This window comes from Nerophis ophidion, linkage group LG29, assembly GCF_033978795.1.
Source record: "Nerophis ophidion isolate RoL-2023_Sa linkage group LG29, RoL_Noph_v1.0, whole genome shotgun sequence".
Classification (NCBI taxonomy): domain Eukaryota; kingdom Metazoa; phylum Chordata; class Actinopteri; order Syngnathiformes; family Syngnathidae; genus Nerophis; species Nerophis ophidion.
The window spans coordinates 18,132,548-18,157,202 of NC_084639.1; the positions used below are offsets into that span (position 1 = coordinate 18,132,548).

Consider the following 24,655-nt stretch of genomic DNA (forward strand, 5'->3'; position numbering starts at 1 on the left):
CATCAAAAACCGACATCAGTGTGTAAAGGATATCACCACATGGGCTCAGGAACACTTCATAAAACCACTGTCAGTAACTACAGTTGGTCGCTACATCTGTAAGTGCAAGTTAAAACTCGGCTATGCAAAGCCAAACCCATTTATCAACAACACCCAGAAGAGCTGTCAGGTTGGCTGGGCCCGAGCTCACCTAAGATGGACTGATGCAAAGTGGAAAGGTGTTCTGTGGTCTGACAAGTCCACATTTCAAATTATATTTGGAACCAGAGGACGTGGTGTCCTCCAGAATAACCATCTGGATTGTTATAGGCGCAAAGTGTAAAAGCCAGCATGTGTGATGGTATGGGGGTGTATTAGTGCCCAAAGGCATGGGTAACTTACACATCTGTGAAGGCACCATTAATGCTGAAAGGTCCATACAGGTTTTGGAGCAACATATGTTGTCATCCAAGCAACGTTATCATGGACGCCCCTGCTTATTTCAGCAAGACAATTTGTTACAACACTGTGGCTTCGTAAAAAAACAGTGCGGGTACTTACCTGGCCCGACTGTCTCCCATGGAAAATGTATGAAGCGTAAAATAGGACAGCGGAGACCCCGGACTGTTGAAGGACTGAAGCTCTACATAATCAATCAATCAATCAATGTTTATTTATATAGCCCCAAATCACAAATGTCTCAAAGGACTGCACAAACCATTACGACTACAACATCCTCGGAAGAACCCACATAAGGGCAGGGAGAACTCACACCCAGTGGGACGCCAGTGACAATGCTGACTATGAGAAACCTTGGAGAGGACCTCAGATGTGGGCAACCCCCCCCCCTCTAGGGGACCGAAAGCAATGGATGTGGAGCGGGTCTAACATGATACTGTGAAAGTTCAATCCATAGTGGCTCCAATACAGCCGCGAGAGTTCAGTTCAAAGCGGATCCAAGACCGCAGCGAGAGTCCCGTCCACAGGAAACCATCTCAGCAGCGTAGAGATGTCCCCAACCCATACACAGGCGAGCGGTCCATCCTGGCTCTCGACTCTGGACAGCCAGTACTTCATCCATGGTCATCGGAACGGACCCTCTCCATAAAGGAGGGGCGGGACATAGGAGAAAAAAAAGAAAAGAAGCGGCAGATCAACTGGTCTAAAAAGGTCTATTTAAGTATACAGATGAGTTTTAAGGTGAGACTTAAATGCTTCTACTGATTGTGATTATTGGTTGTGATTATAAACTCAACTGGTGGTGTTTGGAGGAAGAAGAATACTGAGTTGCATCCCAAGAACACCGTACCTACTGTAAAGTATGATGGTGGAACATAGGAGAAAAAAGAAAAAACATAACAAGAATGGGAAAGAATTCCTCTTTCAAAGCTTCAACAATTAGTTTCCTCACTTCCCAAACGTTTATTGAGTGTTGTTCAAAGAAAAGGTGATGTAACACCGTGGTGAACATGCCCTTTCCCAACTACTTTATACTAAATTCATTATTTTTGCATAAAAAATATACAGTTTATGAGTTTGAACATCAAATATGTTGTCTTTGTAGTATATTCAACTGAATATGGGTAGTTTCCCCGAACCACGTTATTATTTTGTTGGAACAGATCAAGTGGGAAAATGACGAACATGAGAGGCGTTCCTTTCATTTTCCGTTCGGACAACATAAGACCTTTTGTTCCGGCTCCATATGCTCCATCGATAGCACATCGCGGGATTGACTCCTCGTGATCCGAGGGCCGGGATTGGATTATGTGGTGATCTGCAGAAGATGATCTGCTTGTCCGCCAGATCCCCCGAACACTAAGCTGATTGGACGGACAATAGCATTAACGTGCACCACATGTCTTTTATTCGGGGGTCGGGAGTTCTGATCAGTGCTGCTTAATCTCCTCTTCCCGGCGGGTAGACCACAATAATCTATATCCACTGACATACACCATGTTGTCAAAATTATTTGGCCACCTGCCTGGACTTGAAGTGCAATCTCATTCCTAACCCATAGGGTTCAATATGACACCTTTTGCAGCTATTACAGCTTCAGCTCTTCTGGGAAGGCTGTCCACAAGGTTGCGGAGAGGTTTTTTTTTAGGATTTTTCCTCCATTTTTCCAAAAGCGCATTGGTAATTCATCCCAAAATGTGTTCTTTCGGGTTCAGGTCAGGACTCTGTGCAGGCCAGTCAAGTTTATCCACACACAGGCCAGGAGAGGGTGTGGGGCTCGAACTTAAGTCCAACATTATACAAAAGTTCTAGAACAGGGGTCGGGAACCTTTTTGGCTGAGAGAGCCATGAAAGCCAAATATTTCAGAATGTATTTCCTTGAGAGCCATATCATATTTTTTAACACTAAATACAACTAAATGCGTGCATTTTTAAGGAAGACCAACATTTTTAGAGTATAATAAGTCTCATTATTATTCTGAAGCTAACCAATAATAAATCAAATGTCAATGTCTGTTGATCATGTTTTTGTTTGTCCTTTGGACTCGTTAAGTTCCTGTTTTTTTTCCACTCCCTTGTCTGGTTTCCTTGGTTACTCATCTTGTCCACCTGTCTCTGTCTTCCCGAGCACTAATCAGAGGCGGCATTTAAGCTCGTCTTTGCCAGTCAGTCGCCCCGTGCTGACTTGTTTCATGCCTTGCCGTAGTTTCGCGCTTCATGCCATGCCAAGTAAGTTTTGTAAGATATATGTAAGTAAGATATATAAAGAAGTGTATTTACATCATGGATAAGCACATGAGTTGGAATTTCACAGGAAAAAGGTCACAATTTCACAAGAAAAGCTTAGAATTTGGACAATATCATAATAAAAGTCGTAATTTTACTCAACGCAAATCCAAGTTTTACAAGAAAAACTGAGCATTTTGGCAATTTTATGAAAAGAGTCGTCATTTTATTCGACAAAAGTCACAATTTTAGAAGAAAACTTGTAAAGGTTGGCAATATTATAATAACAATCGGAATTTTACTTGGTAAAATCAGGTCAAAAGTCATCAGTTTACTCAGAAAATGTCAATATTTTACAAAAACAACCAAATAATTGGCAATATTGCGATAAAAGTCAGAATTTTATATGACTGTTGTCACCGTTTTGCATTAAAAAGTACTAATTTTACATGAAATAGTAACAATTTTGCAATATTAAAGAAATGTTTCCTAATTTTATAAGAAAAAAGTTCACACATTGTGAGAGAAAGACTGCTTTTAGTTATTTTTTGTTCATAGTTGTTTTTTAAGCTTCATTATTTACTTTGTTATTACAATATGTCTCTAAAAAACATATTTATTTATTTATCTTTATTAATTTTGGCCAAAGGGGACAAATACATTTTTGTTTACCCACACTTGTTATTTCATATGTTGACCACTTTTAAAAGCGACACACAGTCAATGTGAGAAATCCCTCCTTTTTTGGGAGCACCCTCATTTTGATGGATATCACCACAAATGAGACATTGTCTATTAGATGCAATGTTATTGGGACCATGATTTATGTCATCACTTCTTCACACCTCCTCATATGGAAGATAATTTTCCCTTCTTTGTGTCTCAAGAAGGGGAGAAAAACAAGAACAAGAACACACACACACGCACACACACACACACACACACACACACACACACACACACACACGAAAGTGTAGTTCAGACCTTCTGGGGACCTCCAAATAATGTCTACTCCCTCTTTAGGAGCAGCCTTTTTAGATATATAAAGAAGTGTATTTACAACATGAATAATATATACATACTATGCACATATAAAAAAGCTTGTTGTGAAAATTGAGTTGCATTTTCACAGGAAAAAGGTCACAATTTCACTAGAAAAGCTTACAATTTGGACAATATCATAAAAAAAGTCGTAATTTTACTCAACGCAAATCCAAGTTTTACAAGAAAAACTGAGCATTTTGGCAATTTTATGAAAAGATTCGTCATTTTACTCGACAAAAGTCACAATTTTAGTAGAAAACTTTATAAGGTTGGCAATATTATAATCATAATCGGAATTTTACTTGGTAAAATCAGGTCAAAAGTCATCAGTTTACTCAGAAAATGTCAATATTTTACAAAAACAACCAAATAATTGGCAATATTGTGATAAAAGTCAGAATTTTATATGACTGTTGTCACCGTTTTGCATTAAAAAGTACAAATTTTACATGAAATAGTAACAATTTTGCAATATTAAAGACATGTTTCCTAATTTTATAAGAAAAAAGTTCACACATTGTGAGAGAAAGACTACTTTTAGTTATTTTTTGTTCATAATTGTTTTTTAAACTTCATTATTTACTTCGTTATTACACTATGTCTCTAAAAAACATATTTATTCATTTAATTTTATTAATTTTGGCCAAAGGGGACAAATACATTTTTTTTTACCCACCCTTGTTATTTCATATGTTGACCACTTTTAAAAGTGATACACAGTCCATGTGAAAAATCCCTCCTTTTTTGGGAGCACCCTCATTTTGATGGATATCACCACAAACGAGACTTTGTCTATTAGATGCAATGTTATTGGGACCATGATTTATGTCATCACTTCTTCACACCTCCTCATATGGAAGATACTTTTCCCTTCTTCGTGTCTCAAGAAGGGGAAAAGAACAAGAACACACACACACACACACACACACACACACACACACACACAGTGTCAGTGTGAATTAGCAACAGGAACATCGGTCATGTTGCTGGCAGGATGTAGCATCACTGAGGGCCACGGGTCAGAGGTCAAACCGGAGACAAGGACGCAGCCGGGGGCCCGCACATACACACACACACACACACACACACACACACACACACACATACACACACACACACACGTTGTGACGTGTCCCTGATAACGGGGTCACCTCCCCGCCAGCACAACACCCGTTCTTCCCCCACAGGAGCACAAAGTCACACGGCAGCAACCTTCTTCCCGCCGTCCTCCTGGTTGTGTTCCTGCCTTAATTGGCCCAGCTCGTTAGTGTAGTCCTCATCACACCGGAGCCTCTCTGGGGATGACACACAAGGCCAAGCGTCCTCCCAGATGTGCTCCTTCTTCCTTGCTGCTGCTTTGTGGAACCTTCTAGAACGGGTGTCCTAACTTTTGTGTTTGGCCCTTGGAGGCCAATACGGCCCCTAAGGGCCAAACACTAAAAGTAAAGTAACTACATATATGTATGTGTGTATATAATATATATATATATACATACACACACACACACGCTCTGAAAGAAAGTATGCACAGAATTCACTAATATGACCCAATGCAAATAACCTTCCCTAGTCATGGTGAAAAATGAATAAATAATAAGTCCAACTAAAAGCAAAAGTCAAAACACAACCTGCTCAATGAACTTTGTGGATGTTCCAAAAAACATCTATGCATTATAAAAACATATATATAACATAGCATGATTGCAAAAAAAAAAAAGGGCTTCACGGTGGCAGAGGGGTTAGTGCGTCTGCCTCACAATACGAAGGTCCTGCAGTCCTGGGTTCAAATCCAGGCTCGGGATCTTTCTGTGTGGAGTTTGCATGTTCTCCCCGTGAATGCGTGGGTTCCCTCCGGGTACTCCGGCTTCCTCCCACTTCCAAAGACATGCACCTGGGGATAGGTTGATTGGCAACACTAAATGGTCCCTAGTGTGTGAATGTTGTCTGTCTATCTGTGTTGGCCCTGCGATGAGGTGACGACTTGTCCAGGGTGTACCCCGCCTTCCGCCCGATTGTAGCTAAGATAGGCGCCAGTGCCCCCCGCGACCCCGAAAGGGAAAAAGCGGTAGAAAATGGATGGATGTATATATGCATATATAGGTATGTATGTATATATATATGCATGTATGTATATATGCATATATATGTATGTATGTATGTATATATATATATATATATATATATGTGTGTGTGTGTGTGTGCGTCAGTGTGCGACGTCACGTAAGCGTACAGATTCTCGTCCGCCTTTGCTCATGAGTTTGGGTGTATGTGTAAGTGTGTGTGTGTGTGTGCGTGTGTGTGTGTCTTGTAGTTTCCTGGCATATCTCACACTTCTGACAGGAAGTCAATTTCCTATTTGCAGTTAGTCCTGGCAGGGATTGGTGGAGTCTGAGTTGATTAGTCTCCGTGACGACCGAGCAGATGTTCCTGTCGGAGGTGTCCGTGTCCTCTCGGGAGCACCTGGTCGTGCGGATGAAGACTTCCTCCCAACTTCACGGGCCAGCTAATTGAGGCCCTCTCAGGAGTGGTCTGTGGTCCGGTTAGGTGGTCTATGTTTACATAATAATCATAAATAATATAATAATAATAGTACGTTTCATTCTTTCTGCCACAGTCACATTACACACAGTTTGAACGGTCACACTGTGTTGGAATATTTCATGAAGTGATTCTTTTGGCCTACCACTAGATGGAGCCCTCACGGTTTGAGCGTCGGGGCAGAATAATCGGAAAAAAACAATCGATCGATTAATCGATTCAAGTAATAAAAAATTTGGTGAACATGAACCCTGTGTCAGACAAGACTGGCACGTTTAACTCAATGGCAAAGACTACTTCCTGACTACATCTAGGACAAACTGGACTGAGTACATACATGCATTTGTACACAGATACATACATTCATTCTTACAGTGGGGCAAAAAAGTATTTAGTCAGCCACAGACTGTGAAAGTTCTCTCACTTAAAATGATGACAGAGGTCTGTAATTTTCATCATAGGTACACTTCAACTGTGAGAGACAGAATGTGAAAAAAAATCCAGGAATTCACGTTGTAGGAATTTTAAAGAATTTATTTGTAAATGATGGTGGAAAATAAGTATTTGGTCAACCATTCAAAGCTCTCACTGGCTCCAAATCTCAGGATACATGGCCCCATTCATTCTTTCCTTAACACGGATCAATCGTCCTGTCCCCTTAGCAGAAAAACAGCCCCAAAGCATGATGTTTCCACCATCATACTTTACAGTAGGTATGGTGTTCTTGGGATGCAACTCAGTATTCTTCTTCCTCCAAACACCACCAGTTGAGTTGATACCAAAATGGATACATGGATGATACAGCAGAGGATTGGGGAGAATGTCATGTGGTCAGATGAAACCAAAATAGAACTTTTTGGTATAAGTACCGAGTTGCATCCCAAGAACACCATACCTACTGTGAAGCATGGCGGTGGAAACATCATGCTTTGGGGCTGTTTTTTCTGCTAAGGGGACAGGACGATTGATCCGTGTTAAGGAAAGAATGAAAGGGGCCATGTATCGTGAGATTTGGAGCCAAAACCTCCTTCCATCAGCTTTAAATGGTTGACCAAATACTTATTTTCCACAAATAAATTCTTTAAAATTCCTACAATGTGAACTCCTGGATTTTTTTTCTCACATTCTGTCTCTCATAGTTGAAGTGTACCTATGATGAAAACTACAGACCTCTGTCATCATTTTAAGTGGGAGAACTTTCACAGTCTGTGGCTGACTAAGTACTTTTTTGCCCCACTGTATATATATACATACATACAAACATACATTCATATACATACATACTGTAACTTGGTACCCGGCGCCTTCAATTCAGTGTTTGAGTGGAACACGACGCCCGCTTCCTTGCGGTGTGTGAAAGTTAGCATTTAGCGACACTTTCAAATCCCTCCTTGATTGCCCCTCAAGCCTTTTGTGTTGCACGAAGGCGCCGTTTCTGCCCCGCCGGCCTCTGATTGGAGGACCACTCCACAGTCAGGTGTACGGCGTGGTCTCCATGGCAACATCAGTCTAATGACGACGTTGATGTTTGCTAGCTGGGTACACAGCGGGATGGCTAGCTTGTTGACCCTCGGTCCTGAAATAGTATTCAGAATAAAACGGATTCTTCATAGAACACAAGTCATAGGTACAATTTTAGAAAGTAGCCAGTAACAAACGTGTCCGCACCCTTTTTATTTATACGTATATAGAAATGTGTGTGTATGTATATATATATGTATATATTTATATATATTGCATGTTTAAAGTCAGAATGTTATGAAGAAAAACATGTTTTAAATTGGACTTTAAGTCAGTATAGTTTGTTATGATTACAACAACAACAGAACAAAGACCCTTGCAGTTGGTTAATAATAAATAAGTTGGTGTTTTAATATCTACAATTGTTCTCTGTTGGACTCGTTTCACTTGATCAAACATTTTATAGCATTCCCAAGGATACAGGTATGATTCCTGCTGATATCGTACACAATATGGCATTATTGAACATTTTGTATGAGAACTGTATTCCTGGTTGTCGACATCGATACCACGCACCGTTTTCTCGGATTGATTACGTATAAACTCTTTAATGTTACTGAAGGCAGAACAGGCACAGGATCTGACAGGTAAAAGTGTCAAATATATCAACATATACACACTAAAATATTTCATCATCACACTAAAAGTCACAAGTAAATGTTGGCTTATGTATTTTGATGCGATATAATGGTCTAAAAATAGCTCAAAGAGCAGCACTTACCAGTGAGCTGCCTCTATTTTTTAAATTATATTTATTTACTAGCATTGATATATTGTAAATAGTAATTATTATTGATAATTTTACATTGGTACTACTATTCATTTATTAATAATATTAATAATAATGATAATTTATAATAATTGTGTCACTATTGTGGTGAAAAGAAGGTACTTTAGTGTGTTCCCTGACACAGACAGCCAGAGGTGACGGAGTAGTGCTAAAATAATATAATATATCATATATATATATTAGTGCCATAATTTACTTTATTATACGTTACTGTATTATTGTGACATGTGGTGGCGTCATGGAAGGACGTACAATAAAGTCACCAGAATTCACCTTTGATCAAACAGGAAGTCAGCCATTTTGGTTTGGAGGCACCATTTCAGGGGATTATATTTTGTCCACTTAGTTATTGTTATTATTATTATTATTAATATTAATAATAATAATGACAATAATGATAAGAATAACATTATTAGTATTATTGTTATTATTAATATATTAACATTTATATTAATCTTAATATAAATTGTATTACTATTGATAATATGAATGATGAATTATTATTATTAATATTACTATTATTATTATTATTATTATTATTATGTTACTTTTATAATAATATGAATGTTAATTGTAATAATATTATTATTATACCAACGTTAATAATATTTTAATGTTAATAATAATAATGACAATAATGTTAAGAATAACATCATTAGTATTATTGTTATTATTAACATATTAACATTTATATTAATCTTAATATACATTGTATTACTATTAATAATATGAATGGATGAATTATTATTATTACTGTTATTATTATTACTATTATTATGTTGCTTTTATTATAATATGAATGTTAATTGTAATATTATTATTCGTATTACTAATAATTATATTAATATTAATTTGCTATTATTGTATTATTATTATTATTATTATTATTATACTACAATTAATGTAATACACATTGTAAGTATTATTAATAATGTATTTATTATATTATTTTCATTATATTAACATGTTATTGTTAATATGAATGTTAATGTTAATAATATTATATTTTTTATAGTATAATAATAAAACATATTATCATTATTATTTATATTATATGAACATTCATTATAATATGAATGTTATTATTAATGCTGTTATTATGAATATTGATAACAACAATGTTGTTATTTTTATTAGAATAAGATTCATGATAATATGGATGTTAATATTAATTACATTAATATTAACATTGTTGATAATAATATGAATGCTGTAATTATTATCATTATATTAACATGGATATTAATATAACTGTTAATGATAATGCTATTATTATTCATATTAATATCATTATTCATATTTTTGTTATTAATATATTAATGTTAATACAATTGTTCATATTAATAATATATGCAAATAGTTTTTAATTTATTAACATATCTTTAACATCCATGTTAATATTAATATTTTAATTATTATTATTATTATATTAATGTTAATACAATTTTTCATATAAATAATATATGCATATAGTTTTTAATTTATTAACATATCTTTAACATCCATGTTAATATTAATATTTTAATTATTATTATTATTATTACTATTATTATTATTATTATTATTATTATTATTATATTAATGTTAATACAATTTTTCATAGTAATAATATATGCATATAGTTTTTTAATTTATTAATATATCTTTAACATCCATGTTAATATTAATATTTTAATTATTATTATTATTATTATTATTATTATTATTATATTAATGTTAATACAATTTTTCATATTAATAACATATGCATATAGTTTTTAATTTATTAACATATCTTTAACATCCATGTTAATATTAATATTTTAATTATTATTATTATTATTATTATTATATTAATGTTAATAAAAAATTTCATATTAATAATATATGCATATAGTTTTTAATTTATTAACATATCTTTAACATCCATGTTAATATTAATATTTTAATTATTATTATTATTATAGCTATTATTACTACTATTATTATTATTAGTATTATTATTATATTAACATTTATAATAATATGAATGTTAATGATATTAATATTAATGACATCAATAAAATTATTATTATTACAATTTTTTATTATTATTAGTATTAGATGAATATTCATACTACTATGGATGCTAATATTAATGTGTAGACTGCTTATTATTTTTATTAAAAATAGATTAGTGTCGATTGTTACTATCATTATCATTATATCAACATTCATAATAAAATAGGAATGTTAATAGTTTTATTATCATTAATAATAATAATACTAATAAGAATATTATTGCTTTTGTTATGAATATATTAATATGAATGTTAATATATTTATATTGTTATTGTTATCATTATTATTAAATTCACATAGTATTGTTAATATGAACAATATTACTATTTATTCATTATTATTATTATTATTTTTTTTTATTATTATTAATTTCATGAGCGAAATGTTTGGATCAGTTCACTCCATCATGATGTCATAAGACATGATGTCATAAGACATGATGTCATCATACTTGTTGTGAAAACAGATGATGTCATTATTAGATGATGTCATATTAAATGGCAAACAAGAGTCATGTTTGTTCAGTAAGACGACATTTTTCCTCACGGCACATTTTGGAGGGCCGCTCCTTTTGGACTTTAGTCGCGGCGGTGCAGTGGTTTGGTGCTGTGCATGCATGTTGCAGGCCGAGTGTAAGACATGCGTGTGTGTATCCTCCCGTAGGTGGCAGGTGCTCCAGCAGCAGGCCCCGGCTGCCGCACAAACACAACATCTAGGCTGCTTCTTGTCACACACGCCATGTTTTGTCTTCCTGCACGGAGAAGAAGGACTCCAGCTCTCCCGCCCAATCCAAGACTACTTGGCTGGATTATCGACACTTTTTGCTCTTGTGGACCGCGAGGAAATCTGAAGATTTTTTTCTAAAGCCATGCGGTTTTTGTTGTTTTTTTGTACCTGACCACTTCTTTGGAGCCTGAAGAAGCCAAAGTCACGTGACCTTAGAAGTCCCATCCAAGTGAGATGTTCTTCTGTTCTGAAACATGGCCGTCCATAACGTTACTACGCGGCAGCTCACTTCTGTCTATCTCGCCATTTTCACTCAATAGCGTGCAGATGTTTGTTTGTGTCAAACATTTTGGAGTTTCCCTATTTTATTTACGACACATCAACCATCTTGGAGCCTTTCCTTTTGGATGATATCAATATTGATCCGATACGATATCAGCAGGAATCAAAGAGACTTGTCAGGGTTGAACTAAATAATGATTTAAGCAGACTGACATTCTTATTTATTTTGATTCTACATGAATCAACCTTTGATTCTAAAAAAACTATATGTATATATATATATATATGTATTAATATTATTATTTTGAAATATATATATATATATATATATATATTTTTTTTTGGAATTATTAATAGATTTAGAATCAAAATGAATGAAAATTGCAGAAAAAATATATGATTTTTATATATAAATATATATCTATATACAATTATATAATTTATATATATATATATATATATATATATATATATGTATATATTATATATACATATATATATATATATATGTATATATATATATAAATATATATCTATATACAATTATATAATTTATTATATAATTTATATATATATATATATTTATGTATATATTATATATATGTATATATATATATATTCTGTTTTAATTGAATAACAATTAATATATTTATATATAATTTGTCTTATTTTTATTTTGTAATTTATATATATATATATATATATATGTAGATATATATATATATATCAGTAATTTATATATATTTATATATATATATATGTATATATATATACTTTTTCAGATTTTTTTATTTCTGTGATTCTTTTTCATTTTGATTCTAAATGCATTCATAATTATGAAAAATATATATATGTAAAAAATTAAAAAATATATATATATATAAATGTATATATATATATCAATGAAACAAATATTTAGATATATATTATTTGTAATTTAGTAAAACAAAATATATATATATGTATTATTATTATTTTGAAAAAAATATATATATATTTTTTTTAATTATTAATAGATTTAGAATCAAAATGAATGAAAATTGCACAAAAAAATATATGATTTGTATATATAAATATATATCTATATACAATTATAGAATTTATACATATATATATGTATATATATGTATATATATATATATATATATATATATATATATATATATATATATATATATATATATATATATATATATATATTCTGTTTTAATTGAATAGCCCCCCGCGACCCCGAAAGGGAATAAGCGGTAGAAAATGGATGGATGGATATTTATATATAATTTGTCTTATTTTTATTTTGTAATTTATATATATATATATATATATTTTTTTTTTTTCAGATTTTCAGATTTTTTTATTTCTGTGATTTTTTTCATTTTGATTCTAAATCCATTCATAATTATGAAAAAAAATATATATATATAAAATTGGAAAAAAAAAAAATATATATATATATATCAATGAAACAAATATTTAGATATATATTATTTGTAATTTAGTAAAAATATATATATTTATGTTTAATTTGTCTTATTTGTATTTTGGCATTTTTTTATTCATATTTATATATATATATATATTTTTTTTCTGCAATTCTCATTCATTTTGATTCTAAATGCATTCATAATTTAAAAAAAATGATATATATATATATTTATATATACAAGCAGAAGGAGATTGTGCTAAGCTGTAACCCATTTTCAAACAGTTGTATTATAATTATTAAAATCATATGTATAATTATAATAATACATAATTCTTCAACCAAATAATAAAGTGTGAACAGTAAATGGTGAATCCCAAGGTCACCACAGGAATGGGAACCCCCTCCAATCTTTTAGTCACCCCTGGATCCAGACCTGTGACCTTTGACCCTCCCGTTATTTAGTGGAATGTTCTAGAAGGTGTGATCAAGTCAAATGACTCCAACAGAGAATTACTGTCACTATGGAAATATTATCAACTATTTATTATTGACCAGAAGTATTTTAAGTGTTTTTTATTTCTTTTTTTTTCCAATGATTCACGAAGACGACGCAGTAAGTTGAACCATGCGGACACGTTTGTTACTGCACACTTCTGCCTTGGAGACTTTCTCTCATGTACTTCTACTTCTTTATATGGACACGCCCCACCTTTTACTCTACACATGTCTAGCTGCTGTGCTATTGTGGGCTTAGCTGTGGTGTAGCTGCTCTTGGTAGCCTGTTACCCAGCATGTTTGCCTTTTTTGTAACCTTTGCACAAATAAACACATGCCGCGGCACCGCTTGTATTGCACATGATGTCGCGCGCAGGCGTGTGTGTGTGTGTGTGTGTGTGTGTGTGTGTGTGTGTGTGTGTGTGTGTGTGTGTGTGTGTGTGTGTGTGTGTGTGTGTGTGTGTGTGTGTGTGTGTGTGAAAAATGCACAAAGAATCGACCTGATAATTTTAAAGAAGAGAGAGATGATACAGTATTATATTTTATTTCCACATAAATGGAGTGCTTACCCAAATAAACTGGGAAAAAAACTGCCCCTGGCCAGCTGGACCAAACAGACAACTGTCCACATATTTGTATCGATCATCATACATGCGGCACGTCGTGTGTGCGTGTGCGTGTGCGTGTGCGTGTGTGTGTGTGTGTGTGTGTGTGTGTGTGTGTGTGTGTGTGTGTGTGAAGAATGCACGAAGAATCGACCTAATAAGTCTAAAAAAGAAAGATGATACAGTATTATATTTCCACATAAATGGAGTGCTTACCCAAATAAACTGGGAAAAAACTGCCACCGGCCAGCTGGGCTAAACAGACAACTGTCCACACATCTGTATCGATCATGATACATGCGGCACGTCGTGTGTGTGTGTGTGTGTGTGTGTGTGTGTGTGCGTGTGTGTGTGAGTGAAGAATGCACAAAGAATCGACCTGATAAGTCTAAAGAAGAGAGAGATGATACAGTATTATATTTTATTTCCACATAAATGGAGTGCTTACCCAAATAAACTGGGGGAAAAAAACTGCCCCTGGCCAGCTGGATCAAACAGACAACTGTTCACACGTTTGTATCGATCATGATACATGCGGCACGCCGTGTGTGTGCGTGCGTGTGCGTGCGTGCGTGTGTGTGTGTGTGTGTGTGTGTGTGTGTGTGTGTGTGTGTGTGTGTGTGTGTGTGTGTGTGTGTGTGTGTGTGTGTGTGTGTGTGTGTGAAGAATGCACAAAGAATCGATCTGATAAGTCTGAAGAAGAAAGAGATGATACAGTATTATATTTCCATATAAATGGAGTGCTTACCCAAATAAACTGGGGGAAAAAAAACTGCCCCTGGCCAGCTGGACCAAACAGACAACTGTCCATTCGTTTGTATCGATCATGATACATGCGGCACGTCATGTGTGTGTGTGTGTGTGTGTGTGTGTGTGTGTGTGTGTGTGTGTGTGTGTGTGTGTGTGTGTGTGTGTGTGTGTGTGTGTGTGTGTGTGTGTGTGTGTGTGTTGCTGCCATATTTTCATTAAATCTGACTGCTGCTCTTAATTAATGTCATGATAAACAACATCTTCCTCTCTCTCGTCTTCAAAGCAGTGACACACACACACACACACACACACACACACACACACACACACACCGAGGACAAGTGTGTTTATGTGTTAATGAAAAGTGAGACCACAGTCCCAGAATCCCAACACTAATCACCGTCTTAGTCTCTGGACACGTCACACACAATCAGTGTGTGTGTGTGTGTGTGTGTGTGTGTGTGTGTGTTGAAGCATACAGAAGCAAGTGGACTTTAAAGTGGGCAGCTGCTGACGTTCTTTAACAGCGGGGGAGGGGGGGGGGGGGGGGGGGGTTTTGGAGTAATATGCCTGACATGCTAACATTAGCATGTTAGCATGCTAACCCGTTTAGCCATTTTTTTTTTATCTACAAACGTCCACCTTGGGGTCATGTCACCTGGTTTTAGAAAAACGAGCTATTTGTAGCATTAGCGTGCAAACTGGTTCAGCCGACAAGTGAGCCGTAACATTAGCATGCTAACTCGTTGAGCTGATTTTTTTAGGAAGTCCTGTACCCTGGGATTTGACACAAGCTAACTCTAACATTAGCATGCAAAGTCATTAAGCTAACAAGGTAACTGTAAAATTAGCAAGCTAACTAATTTGGCTAAAAAGCTAACTGAACATTAGCAAGCGAGGTCATTAAGCTAACAATATAACTGTAAAATTAGCATGCTAACTAATTTAGCTAAAAAGTTAACTGAACATTAGCATGCTAACTCATTTGGCTAAAATGCCAACTGTAACATTATCATGCTAAGTCATTAAGCTAACCAGGTCACTGTAAAATTAGCATGCTAACTCATTTGGCTAAAAAGCTAACTGAACATTAGCAAGCAAGGTCATTAAGCTAACAATGTAACTGTAAAATTAGCATGTTAACTCGTTAAGCTAAAAATCTAACTGAACTTTAGCATCTTAACTCATTTGGCTAAAATGCCAACTGTAACATTAAAATGCTAACTCATTTGGCTAAAATGCCAACTGTAACATTAGCATGCTAAGTCATTAAGCTAACGAGCTAACTGTAAAATTAGCATGTTAACTTGTTTAGCTAAAAAGCTAATTGAACATTAGCATGCTAACTCATTTGGCTAAAACGCCAACTGTAACATTAGCATGCTAAGTCATTAAGCTAATAAGCTAACTGTAAAATTGGCATGTTAACTTGTTTAGCTGTTTTTACAACCGTCCTACTGAGATTCATGCACATTGGTACTCGATAGAAGCTAACTGTAATTTTAGCATGCTACCTCATTTGGTTAAAACGCCAACTGTACCATTAGCATGCTAAGTCATTAAGCTAACAAGCTAACTTTAAAATTAGCATGTTAACTTGTTTAGTTTTTTTTTTTTTTTTACAAGAGTCCACCCGAGAGTCAGGTACCCTAGTTCTTGTGACACAACCTTACTGTAACATTAGCATGCTAGCTCATTTGGCTAAAAAGCTAACTGAACATTAGCATGCTAAGTCATTAAGCTAACAAGGTAACTGTAAAATCAGAACGCTAACTCTTTTAGCTTTTTTTACAACCCTCCACCTGAGAGTCATGTACCTTGGTACATGATAGAAGCTAACTGTAACATTAGCATGCTAACTCATTTTGCTAAAAAGCTAACTTAACATTAGCGTGCTAGGTCATTAAGCTAACAAGATAACTGTAAAATTAGCATGTTAACTTGTTTAGTTTTTTTTTTACAAGAGTCTACCCGAGAGTCATGTACTCTAGTTCTTGTGACACAAGCTTACTGTAACATTAGCATGCTAGCTCATTTGGCTAAAACGCTAACTGAACATTATCACGCTAAGTCATTAAGCTAACAAGGTAACTGTAAAATTAGAACGCTAACTCGTTTATCTTTTTTTACAAGCCTCAACCTGAGAGTCATGTACATTTAGCTAACAAGCTAACTGTAACATTGGCATGCTTAATGGTTTAGCTAACAAGCTAACTGTAATATTAGCATGTTTAATGGTTTAGCTAACAAGCTAACTGTAACATTAGCATGCTAAATGGTTTAGCTAACAAGCTAACTGTAACATTAGCATGCTAACTGGTCATGTAACTTGCATCAGTTGGGCAACACCCGGCGCTGCCAATGCAGTTTTTGCTCCCAATCTGGTCAGCAATGTAAATATTTATGCGAGCCTCCCGACTTTGTGGGCTTTAAGTCCCGGCCAGCGTCGTCCTCTTGGCTCGCTGAAGCCTGCAAGGACGTAAAAGAGTTGATGATTCGCCCCCGGAGAGAAGGAAGCAGCCGATGTTGGACTAAAACCTGCTGAGTGGACACAAAACCGCAAATAAAAGCACTTCCTGTTTGTGGCGGCGGCACATAAAAGTGTTTTGTTGCACAAAGGAAGACATTTGATGCAACAAAACATGTTTTATTACGAAAAGTAATACATCTAAAGTCACAAAAGTACGAATAAAAGGTCGTACTTTGTCATGTTTTGTTGTAAGAAATAATACTGCAGTGCAAATACTTGAGTGGCAGCTCGCTGAAGGGGCGGGGCTAGACACCGTGCTGGCTGCTGATTGGTGGACACAGAACATCCACTTCCTGAACTCTTGGAACAATCCGCCTTTTGAGTCACGTGACATCAAAGCTTTTTAGGACAGGACAGTCGACCGGAAGGTGGACGGGACAGTGGACAAGACAGTGGACAGGACAGGACAGTTGACCGAATAGACGACAGGACAGTGGACAGGACGGTCAGCCAGACAGTCGACAGGAAAGTGGACTAGACAGTAGACAAGACAGTGGACAAGACAGTCGATCGGATAATTGACAGGACATTAGACAGGACATTCGACCGATTAGTCAACAAGACAGTGGACAGGACAGTGGACCGGACAGGACAGTGGACCGGATAGACGACAGGCAGTGGACAGGACAGTCAGCCAGACAGTCGACAGGAAAGTGGACAAGAAAGTGGACAGGACAGTGGACAAGACAGTCGACCGGATAATTGACAGGACAGTGGACAGGACATTCGACCGATTAGTCAACAAGACAGTGGACAGGACAATGGACAAGACAGTGGATGGGACAGTGGACAGGAAAGTTAGCAGGACAGTGAACAGGACAGTGGAAAAGACAGTGGACAAGACAGTAGAGAGTATAGTCAACAGGACAGTCGACAGGACAGTGGACCGAATAGACGACAGGACAGTGGACAGGACAGTCAGCCAGACAGTCGACAGGAAAGTGGACTAGACAGTGGACAAAACAGTGGAGATGACAGTGGACAGGACAGTGGACAGGACAGACAGTTGACAGGAAAGTGGACTAGACAGTGGACAAAACAGTGGGCATGACAGTGGACAGGACAGGACAGTGGACAAAACAGTTGACCGGATACTCAACAAGACAGTGGACAAGACAGTCAACCGGATCGTTGACAAGACAGTGGACAGGACAGTGGACAAAACAGTCAACCGGATAATTGACAGGACAGTAGACAAGACAGTCGACCGGATAGTCGACAAGACAGTGAACAGGACAATGGGAAAGAAAGTGGACAAGACAGTGGACGGGACAGTAGAGGGTACAGTCAACAGGACAGTCGACAGAACAGTCGACTGTACAGGATAGTGGACTAGACAGTGGACAAAACAGTGGACAGGACAGGACAGTGGACAAAACAGTTGACCGGATACTCAACAAGACAGTGGACAAGACAGTCGGCCGGATACTCAACAAGACAGTGGACAAGACAGTCAACCGGATAATTGACAGGACAGTGGACAAGACAGTCGACCGGATAGTCGACAAGACAGTGAACAGGACAATGGGAAAGAAAGTGGACAAGACAGTGGACAGAACAGTAGAGAGTACAGTCAACAGGACAGTCGACAGAACAGTCGACTGTACAGGATAGTGGACTGAATAGACGACAGGACAGTGGACAGGACAGTCAGCCAGACAGTCGACAGGAAAGTGGACAAAACAGTGGGCATGACAGTGGACAGGACAGGACAGTGGACAAAACAGTTGACCGGATACTCAACAAGACAGTGGACAAGACAGTCAACCGGATAATTGACAGGACAGTGGACAAGACAGTCGACAGGGATAGTCGACAAGACAGTGAACAGGACAATGGAAAAGACAGTGGACAAGACAGTGGGCAGGACAGTAGAGAGTACAGTCAACATGACAGTCGACCGGACAGGACAGTGGACCGAATAGACGGTAGGCAGTGGACAGGACAGTCAGCCAGACAGTCGACAGGAAAGTGGACTAGACAGTGGACAAGACAGTCGACCGGATCGTCGACAAGACAGTGGACAGGACAGTCAGCCAGACAGTCGACAGGAAAGTGGACTAGACAGTGGACAAAACCGTGGGCATGACAGTGGACAGGACAGTGGACAAGACAGTCGACCGGATAATTGACAAGACAGTGAACAGGACAGTGGAAAAGACAGTGGACAAGACAGTGGGCAGGACAGTAGAGAGTACAGTCAACAAGACAGTCGACCGGACAGGACAGTGGACCGAATAGACGACAGGTAATGGACAGGACAGTCAGCCAAACAGTCGACAGGAAAGTGGACTAGACAGTGGACAAGACAGTCGACCGGATAGTTGACAAGACAGTGGAAAGGACAGTGGACAGGAAAGTAGACAAGACAGTGGACAGTACAGTGGACAAGACAGTAGACAAGACAGTGGACAGTACAGTGGACAAGACAGTGGACAGGACAGTGGACAGGAAAGTGGACAGGACAGTGGACAAGACAGTAGACAAGACAGTGGACGGTACAGTGGACAAGACAGTGGATAAGACAGTGGACAAGACAGTGGACAGGACAGTAGACAATACAGTAGACAACACAGTGGACTGTACAGTGGACAAGACAGTGGACAGGAAAGTGGACAAGACAGTGGACAGGACAGTGGACAAGACAGTGGACAAGACAGTGGACAGGACAGTGGACAGGACAGTGGACAAGACAGTGGACAAGACAGTGGACAGGACAGTGGACAAGACAGTAGACAAAACAGTGGACAGTACAGTGGACAAGACAGTGGACAAGACAGTGGACAGGAAAGTGGACAAGACAGTGGACAGGACAGTGGACAAGACAGTGGACAGGACAGTGGACAAGACAGTGGACAGGACAGTGGACAGGAAAGTGGACAAGACAGTGGACAGGAAAGTGGACAAGACAGTGGACAGGACAGTGGACAAGACAGTGGACAGGACAGTGGACAAGACAGTGGACAGGACAGTGGACAGGACAGTGGACAAGACAGTGGACAGGACAGTGGAAAGGACAGTGGACAGGAAAGTAGACAAGACAGTGGACAGTACAGTGGACAAGACAGTAGACAAGACAGTGGACAGTACAGTGGACAAGACAGTGGACAGGACAGTGGACAGGAAAGTGGACAGGACAGTGGACAAGACAGTAGACAAGACAGTGGACGGTACAGTGGACAAGACAGTGGATAAGACAGTGGACAAGACAGTGGACAGGACAGTAGACAATACAGTAGACAACACAGTGGACTGTACAGTGGACAAGACAGTGGACAGGAAAGTGGACAAGACAGTGGACAGGACAGTGGACAAGACAGTGGACAAGACAGTGGACAGGACAGTGGACAGGACAGTGGACAAGACAGTGGACAAGACAGTGGACAGGACAGTGGACAAGACAGTAGACAAAACAGTGGACAGTACAGTGGACAAGACAGTGGACAAGACAGTGGACAGGAAAGTGGACAAGACAGTGGACAGGACAGTGGACAAGACAGTGGACAGGACAGTGGACAAGACAGTGGACAGGACAGTGGACAAGACAGTGGACAGGAAAGTGGACAAGACAGTGGACAGGACAGTGGACAAGACAGTGGACAGGACAGTGGACAAGACAGTGGACAGGACAGTGGACAGGACAGTGGACAAGACAGTGGACAGGACAGTGGACAAGACAGTGGACAGGACAGTGGACAGGAAAGTGGACAAGACAGTGGACAAGACAGTGGACAGGACAGTGGACAGGACATTTTCTGGCACACCCTCACTAATGTTATCGCCCTAGTAAATTGCTGTGGTTGTCATTCTTGTCCACTTAAAACTGTGAACTCTCCATTATTTTCTGTCACGTCCCCCCGGTGGACACCCTTTTCTTTTTTTGTGTGTGCAGATGGTTCTTTACTAGCACAATCCCGCCTGTGCCTCTCACGCCCCCCATCCCGACATCTTCTTGCTCACAGTGACATTATACAAGGGGGGTAGCATGTTTTTCACGCCCCCCCCCCCTTGAAGTGAATGAATGTTTTTTCATAATGTGTATATGTCAGGAAAAACGCTATCACTCCTGTTCCTCTCACGCCCCCCCCCCCCCCCCGTCCCCCTTAACCCAACACGTTCCTGCTCACAGTTGAATTTTACAAGGGGGCGGGATGTTTTTCACGCCCCCCCCCCCCCCTTGAAACGAATGAATATTTTTCATGGCGTGTATATGTCAAGAAAAACACTACTATGCAATTGCCTCTCACGCTCCCACTTCCCTGACACCCCCCTCCCCCGCCCCCCACATAATTATCACGCCCCCCTGCCCCAGCGTTTTAAGAAGCTCTGACTTGCCTCAGCTGGTATTTCACGTGAGCGGGCGTCCGCCGCCTGCGGGGGGCGCCATTGAAGTGTGTGTTAGTCACACACAGGTCCGAGGCCCAGGGGAGGAAGAGGACGAACGTACCCGAGGAAGGAGCCTCATTCCTGGGCTGCCAGGGGAAGACGAAGGGCCTCCCTGCTCCGCGACATCATGGAGCTTCTTACTGCACTTCCCCCTCTTCCTCCCTTTTGTTATCGTCCCTTAACAATTTCTTCCTTTAGTGTGTGTGTGTGTGTGTGTGTGTGTGTGTGTGTGTGTGTGTGTCCAGTAAGCAGTGACCTCTCATTAAAGCTTTCTGCCGGCCTGGATAATACACCCACACACCCACACACACACACACACACACACACACACAAGGAATAACAACTTTAGGGGAGAAAGTTCAGTAAAAAGCTCCATGATGTTGTGGAGCAGAGAGGCCCCTCGTCTCCCCCTGGCAGCCCAGGAATGAGGCTCCTTCCTCGGGCACGTTCGTCATCTTCCTCCCCTCAGCCTCCTGGAGCTCAGCAAGCATCTCTAGCTTGTTGGTCCGGAGCGCGTCGTTGTGAATGACCAATGTGTGTGTGTGTGTGTGTGTGTGTGTGTGTGTGAGAGAGGGGCGGGGAAGAACAGTTAAGAAGCCCTCCCCCCAATTAACCTCATGGCACGTGCACACACACACACTAAGGAGATAACACACACGTTGAAAAAGTCATGCTGCCCGTACATGTCAGGTGGACCATTCTGCTCATAATTCATAACACGCACACACTCACACACACACAGACACACACAGACAGACACACACACTCACACACACGCTGCTTAGTGGAGGATGCCGTATTTACAATTCGGGTCACACAGGCAGAGATAAAAACACACTGAGGCGAACACGGGTCACTGATGCCCGTAATGCAGAGCACACACACACACACACACACACACACACACACACACACACGCACACACACACACATTCTGGTTATCATTCGGAGTGGGGACCAAGTTGTTGTTCAGGACTTGTGGGGACCACCCTTTCTACAGGTTGTGGAGGCATAACAAAAATGAGGTAAAATTTCCACTGCCCAGTTAGCTCATACACGTCTTTAAATCTCTGGATTGATGAAGTAATGTGCTGATCAGTCTTACTGGGGACCCTAGGGAAAAAGAGTCCATATGGTTCACGGAGACCAAATTTAATTAATTTTGCATGATTCACACACATGTGTTCGTGACTACTGAGGACCAATACAAAAATTTGAAAAAAAAAACAAGTTCAATATGACATGATCCTCAAAGTACAGCACTACAGCTGTCCTCTTATAGCAAGTTTCACCACTTAAATGTTAAAACAAATCCTGCATCTTCTGTGACATTACTAACAACTGAAGTTGTCTGCAACTCCAACTACTATATGTAGAAGGATGGAACATTCTCAATGTGAATCATACTTTAAGGTAATAATGTTTTATAATCATGCTGGTTAAAAATATCATCCTATGGAACACTATACCAGAAGTTTTTTTGGGGGAAAAATATAATAGTTTTAACAAAGTAAATGGTAAATGGGTTGTACTTGTATAGCACTTTTCTACCCCTTTTTAAGGAGCCCAAAGTGCTTTGACAGTATTTCCACATTCGCCCATTCACACACTGTACTAGAAGGGACCAAATCTAGCTGGCCAAAGCTTAAAAATCATTTAGGCATCTTCGGAATGGATCTGACTGTCATTTAAAAAGGTCCCCATACCGTCAGAGGTCCCCTAAAGGTGTGTAAACAGAGCCATGTCCTCATTAAGTCTGAACACACACACACACACACACACACGCACACAGACACACATTCTGGTTATCATTCGGAGTGGGGACCAAGTTGTTGTTCAGGACTTGTGGGGACCACCCTTTCTACAGGTTGTGGAGGCATAACAAAAATTAGGTAAAATGTCCACTGCCCAGTTAGCTCATACAGATCTTTAAATCTCTGGATTGATGAAGTAATGTGCTGATCAGTCTTACTGGGGACCCTAGGGAAAAAGAGTCCATATGGTTCCTGGAGACCAAATTTAAATCATTTTGCATAATTCACACACATTTGTTCGTGACTACTGAGGACCAATAAAAATATGTTTTACCCCTTTTTAAGGAGCCCAAAGCACTTTGACAGTATTTCCACATTCGCCCATTCACACACAGTACTAGAAGGGACCAAATCTAGCTGGCCAAAGCTTAAAAATCACTTAGGCATCTTTGGAATGGATCTGACGATCATTTAAAAAGGTCCCCATACCGTCGGAGGTCCCCTAAAGGTGTGTAAACAGAGCCATGTCCCCATTAAGTCCGAACACACACACACACATGCACGCACACAAACACACACACACACACACACACACACACACACACACACACACACACACACACACACACACAGTTTGAGGGCAAAGCATCACTTAGGATGTTTGTATTGCAGAACACAGACTCACTTTAACACACTCACACACATTTTCATAGCCCGCAAGCTTCTGATTGGCCGAATAGCTATGCCGGGGGTTGGGGGGGGGGGGATTGGGGACGGGGCTGCGAAGCATGGCGAGCGCGGACTGCAAGCGGCGTGCGGACACGTCAGACGTCACATCACATCACTACTCTTGATGTGACGGTTTGACAAAAGTGTGTGTGTGTCTGTTTTTGTATTTCTACCCTTCTTGAGACATGAAGAAGGAAAAGTATCTTCCATATGAGGAGGTGTGAAGAAGTGATGACATAAGTCATGGTCCCAATAATATTACATCTAATAGACAATGTCTCGTTTGTGGTGATATCTATCAAAATGAGGGTGGTCCCCCCAAAAATTGACTGTCAACATATGAAAGAACAAGTGTGTGTAAAAAATTGAAATTCG

The 24,655-nt window shown here is 38.7% G+C and overlaps 1 protein-coding gene across 3 annotated transcripts in view; it reads left to right on the forward strand.

Annotated features, from left to right (window-relative positions):
* LOC133546151 (protocadherin-1-like) overlaps positions 1–24,655 on the forward strand; it is a 243,313-nt gene that overhangs the window by 183,326 nt on the left and 35,332 nt on the right. The window contains exon 5 of one of the 3 annotated variants that reach the window (XM_061892005.1): positions 11,261–11,950. The exons of the other annotated variants lie outside the window; for them this stretch is intronic. Within the exon in view, the coding sequence (XP_061747989.1) occupies positions 11,261–11,313 (53 nt within the window). The 3' untranslated portion in view covers positions 11,314–11,950. Of the gene's footprint in view, positions 1–11,260; positions 11,951–24,655 lie in introns of those variants that run through there. 3 annotated transcript variants of the gene reach the window in all.